At 34.9% G+C, this 4,815-nt stretch overlaps 1 protein-coding gene across 1 annotated transcript; it reads left to right on the top strand.

Moving 5' to 3' along the window:
* The first annotated feature begins 3,231 nt into the window (after positions 1 to 3,231).
* LOC129504638 (26S proteasome complex subunit SEM1-like) lies at positions 3,232 to 3,603 on the top strand. The gene has a single exon (XM_055317456.1). It carries the CDS (start codon positions 3,240 to 3,242, stop codon positions 3,450 to 3,452), a length of 213 nt encoding a protein of 70 aa, XP_055173431.1. The 5' UTR covers positions 3,232 to 3,239; the 3' UTR covers positions 3,453 to 3,603.
* The last annotated feature ends 1,212 nt before the right edge of the window (positions 3,604 to 4,815 follow it).

Genomic DNA, 4,815 nt, shown 5'->3' on the forward strand with positions numbered 1-4,815 from the left:
AGTTTATATTGCTTCTAAAATCCAAATTAAGTTGACCTAATTTCTTGGTATGGAGCATAGGTTAGTTTTTTGAAGAGATATTCCAAAACGTCCCAAGCTCTTAGAACACCACAGACTTCACTAAAAAAAAAATTAAAAAAAAATTGATCTTCTACCTTATTGCCAAAGCACCTAGGAAACTAAAACTGTCTGCTTTCCAAGTCCTATTAGCATGGTGTCAACAAAATACTAGACTGGGAAGGCCAAGATTTCTACTGATTATATTGCAGAACTTAATTAGGAGGTTGAAATATCCCTGAGTTAAACATCTGTCAAATAAAAACAAACTTCTGTTGTTGCCTGCTTATTGGGACAAAAAAATTTAAAAAGTATTATGATCAAAAGTTTATATCAAGTGTTCAACAAAGATCACATTTGTGATGCCAGATCCACTGGAAGTATACCAGGGTAAGATGTGCATTGTCATACTGCAAGATCCCTCTATTTTGCACTATTCAAACTAGACAATTAAATGGAAATATGATTCTACATCACTGCAGCTTTTTAATGTTTGATGATGGCCCTAATCTCTGTGATATCCTCAGGAATGTTGAAATGCTTTTTGGTTTACTATTTCAATAGAGATAGGTAGCTCCAATGAACTTCCATTGGCCCTGTTGACAAAAGTCTTTAATCTTGGGTCAAAGAGCCAATAAACTCACCTATCAATAATAAAAATACAAATGAGCCAATTAAGAGAAACCCATATAGACATTTTCTCCATTGACAGTTATGCAAATGGTCAATAAGCACATGGGAAGATATTCAGCATCAGTAGTCATGAAGGAAATGCAAAACAAAACAAAAGGAAAAAACAATACACAATGAATGTTATTCTACTTCATACCTACTAACATATCTTTATAATCAGAAAGATAGATAGTCACAAACATTGGTAAGGCTGTGGAGAAATCAGAACCCTCATAGTAGTAGGTACAGCTACTTTAGAAAGAAGTTTTACAGTTCCTTGAAAGTTAAACATACCATTTGACACAGTAATGTCACACATAGGAAGATATTTGAGTAATAAAACTAAATGTCAACACAAAACTTGTACACAAATGTTTATAGCAGTATTATTCATACTAGCCAAGAAGAAGAAACAACCTAGTGGTCATCAACTGATGATGGATAAGCAAATGTGGTGTATACACACAATGAAGTATTTTTTGGCTGTAAAGAGGGGTGAATTACTAATAGATGCTACAGCATGAATGAACTTTGAAAATAATATGCCCTTAGCTTAAAGAAGCCAGACACAAAAGACCATATGTATGATTCAATTTATATGAAATGTCAACAGGCAGAAAGCAGATTAGTGGTTTCCTAGGGCTAGGGGTAATAGGAAGATTTGGGTATGAAAGATAAAAGGTATGGGCTCTTTTGGAGAGTGAGGAAGTGTTCTAAAATTGTGGTAATGGACACACAACTCTGTGAATATGAAAAATCATTGAATTATACAGTGTGAGTGAATTATATTTCCATAAAGCTGTTCTTAGTAAGAATAAGCCAATGAGTCATCTTTTTGCTCCAGTTATGGGGGATAACTATATACTAGGTTGAAGAGTAATCACTGATAGGATTTGAAATCCCACTATGTTTTTCCCAAAGATTTTAGTTAAATTTTATCATGGCCCTATAAGCTCCACTTACACAGGTGTTATGTTCTGGATCCCTGGAAATTAATATTTATTGACAATGCCCAAAGTTCCATATAATTTAAGATTTATCCCATTCTCTAGTATATATATATATTCCTTATTAATAAACATCGATCTTGTGGAAATCTAGAAGGAAAGTGTGATGTTGAGCAGATCAGAGTACCTTGCATGGTTATCACAAAGTCCTTGCTCAGGGGTACCGTCTCCCCTTCAGTTTAAAGATTTAATGTGTAAATTAATTCAGGTCAAGTTTTGTGTAAGAAGCTGTGAATCTCCGTTAGGGTGCTTCATTCAAGGATATTTTGTTTTTCCTTTTGTTTTACATATCAGGGAGAGCCTTAGAGGGCTAGCCATCTATGTCCCAGGGATCCCATGGTCAAGTAACCATCACCAAAACTCTTTTTGCCATCTCAGCTCTGCTGCCAATTATGGAAAACTTGAAAGTTGACTACAAAACCCCTTTCTCCTTGAAATCTTGCCACTGCCTTCTCACTCCCCTGCCATAGTTGGGAATCCCATTTCATTCAGCCAACAGTGAAGAGCACTTCTCAGACTCAAGGTTTTGGAAGAAGGAGAATTGCTTGGGAATATAGTTAGATGTTCACAATGGATTCCCTCCAGCATTCCTGGTTTCCAATGCCTTGCTTTTAATTAGGTCTTGGAGAGATAATTCACACACAGTACCAGTCACTCTCTCTCTCTCTAACTCTCTCTCTTTAAAGATATTTATTTATTTGAGAGAGAGAGTGGAGAGGGGTGACAGAGGGAGAGGGAGAGTGAGTCTTAAGCTGACTCCACATTGAGCGCAGAGCCCGACATAGGGCTCAATCTCACGACTCTGAGAGCACCACCTGAGCTGAAACCAAGAGCCAGCAGCTTAACTGACTGTGCCTCCCAGGTGCCCCAACAGTCACCCATTATAAATGTATAGGTTTATGATTTCTTAGAGCTACCATAACAAAGTACCACAGACTAGGTGAGCTAAAATAACAAAAATTTATTATCTCCCAGTTTGGAGTCTAGAAGTCCAAAGCCAGGATGTTAGTGTGCTCTCTCCAAAGTCTCTACAGCTAGTTCCTACCTTGCTTCTCCCAACTTCTGGTAGCCCCAGGTGTCCTTGGCATGTGATAGCATAATGTCAATATCTGCTTCTATCTTCACACGATAGTCCTCCCTGTGTGTCTGGGTCCAGTTTTCCTTTTATTATAAGGGCACCAGCTATTGGATTAGGGCCCATTTACTCTAGTATGACCTCATTTGAACTTGACTAATGACATCTACAATCACCCTATTTCTGAATAAGGTCATAATCAAAGAATGAAATTGCTGGGTCATAGACTAAATGTGTGATTAACTTTATAGGAAAGCGCCAGATGTATGTGTATAGATGCATACATATGCTATATATACACATTATATATATAATCATTATATATATATTATAATCATTATATATAATCAATGCATTATATATATATAACCAACACATATATATTATAATCATTATATATGTATATATAATCAACGCAGAGCATCACCATGTCAGAGAAGAAGCAGCAGGTAGATTTGGGTCTCCTGGAGGAAGACGACGAGTTCGAGGAGTTCCCTGCCGAAGACTGGGCTGGTTTAGATGAAGATGAAGATGCACATGTCTGGGAGGATAATTGGGATGATGACAATGTAGAGGATGACTTCTCTAATCAGTTACGAGCTGAACTAGAGAAACATGGTTATAAGATGGAGACCTCATAGCATCCAGAAGTGTTGAAGCAATCTAAACTTGAACTGTTTATTAAATTCTAGGACAGAGAACCCAGAATGGAACACTTAAAAAATGTTTATTTCATTACCTGTTTGGATTTATTTTTGTTTTTGTAACAAAAAAAAATAAATGTTTTGATCTAAAAAATATATATATATATATATAATATATACTATATATTATATAGTCTAGAATGGACTTGATTAAACATTTATATTTCAAAGGCATTTTTCTTGATATAGAATTATCAGTTGATAATCTTTCCATACTCAAAGAATGATACTCTATAATCTCCTGGCTAACATAGTTTCTGATGAGAAATCTGCTATAAATATTTCCTTTGTTTCTTTCTATCTGATGACATATTTTTCTGGTTGCTTTAAATATTTTCTCTTTATCATCGTTTTCAACAATTTGATAATAATATGCCTTGATGTGGTTTTCTTAAGTTTCTTTTGTTCGGAGTTTATAAAACTCGTTATGCTGGGGTTGATATTGTCAGCAATATCAAATATTGTCAGCAAATTATATACATTTTATCTGTTATCTGCTATTTGTTTTATCTGTTATATGTTATCTGTTATTTTTTTTCAAGGGTTTTGCTGTCTCAACTTCTCTGTCTCTCCCTCTCATCTAAGTACACACTTGTTAGACTGACTGAGAGTTCATGGAGTCTGTTCATTTTTCTACTCTGCTGCTTTATTTTGGTTATTATTGTGTCCTCAAGTTCACTGATCATTTCTTTCTTTTTTTTTTTTGATCATTTCTTTACAGTCTCTAATAGGCAATTAATTATTTTTAGTGTATTTTTCATTTATTGTAGTTTTAATCTCTAGACATTTCATTTGGGTCTTCTGAAAATCTTGTTTTTCTTAACATATTTATGTTTTCCTTATATCTTCGAGCATATTTATAATATTTATAAAAGGTATTAAAACCCTATCTGCTAATTACAACACTATCTTGTTTCTTTGTATTGCTTTTTTCCTCCCAATTATAGTTTACATTCTCCTGCATTCTTTCCTTCCTGATAATTTCTTTATGTTAGACATTGTGAAATTTGTGGGGTTTTTTTGTGGTGAGTTTTGTTGTATTCCTTTAAACTGTGTTGTTTCTGGCATACAGCAGTTACCTGTAAGTCATTTTAATTTTTCAATAATTTCTTGTATGTTTGCTACGATGGTCCAGATTAGTCTTTATTCTAGGTATAAGTTAGCTCAAGTATTAAGATGGGAGCTTTCTGAGAACTCCACCCCATGTAGTAGAAAGTCTTTCCAGTCTGGCTGTAGGGGGAAAAAAACCTGTGTGAACTTGGGGAATTAGTCAACCTACCCCTTTTGGGGGCTTCTTTCT

Source organism: Nyctereutes procyonoides, unplaced genomic scaffold, assembly GCF_905146905.1.
Source record: "Nyctereutes procyonoides isolate TBG_1078 unplaced genomic scaffold, NYPRO_anot_genome, whole genome shotgun sequence".
NCBI classification, from domain to species: domain Eukaryota; kingdom Metazoa; phylum Chordata; class Mammalia; order Carnivora; family Canidae; genus Nyctereutes; species Nyctereutes procyonoides.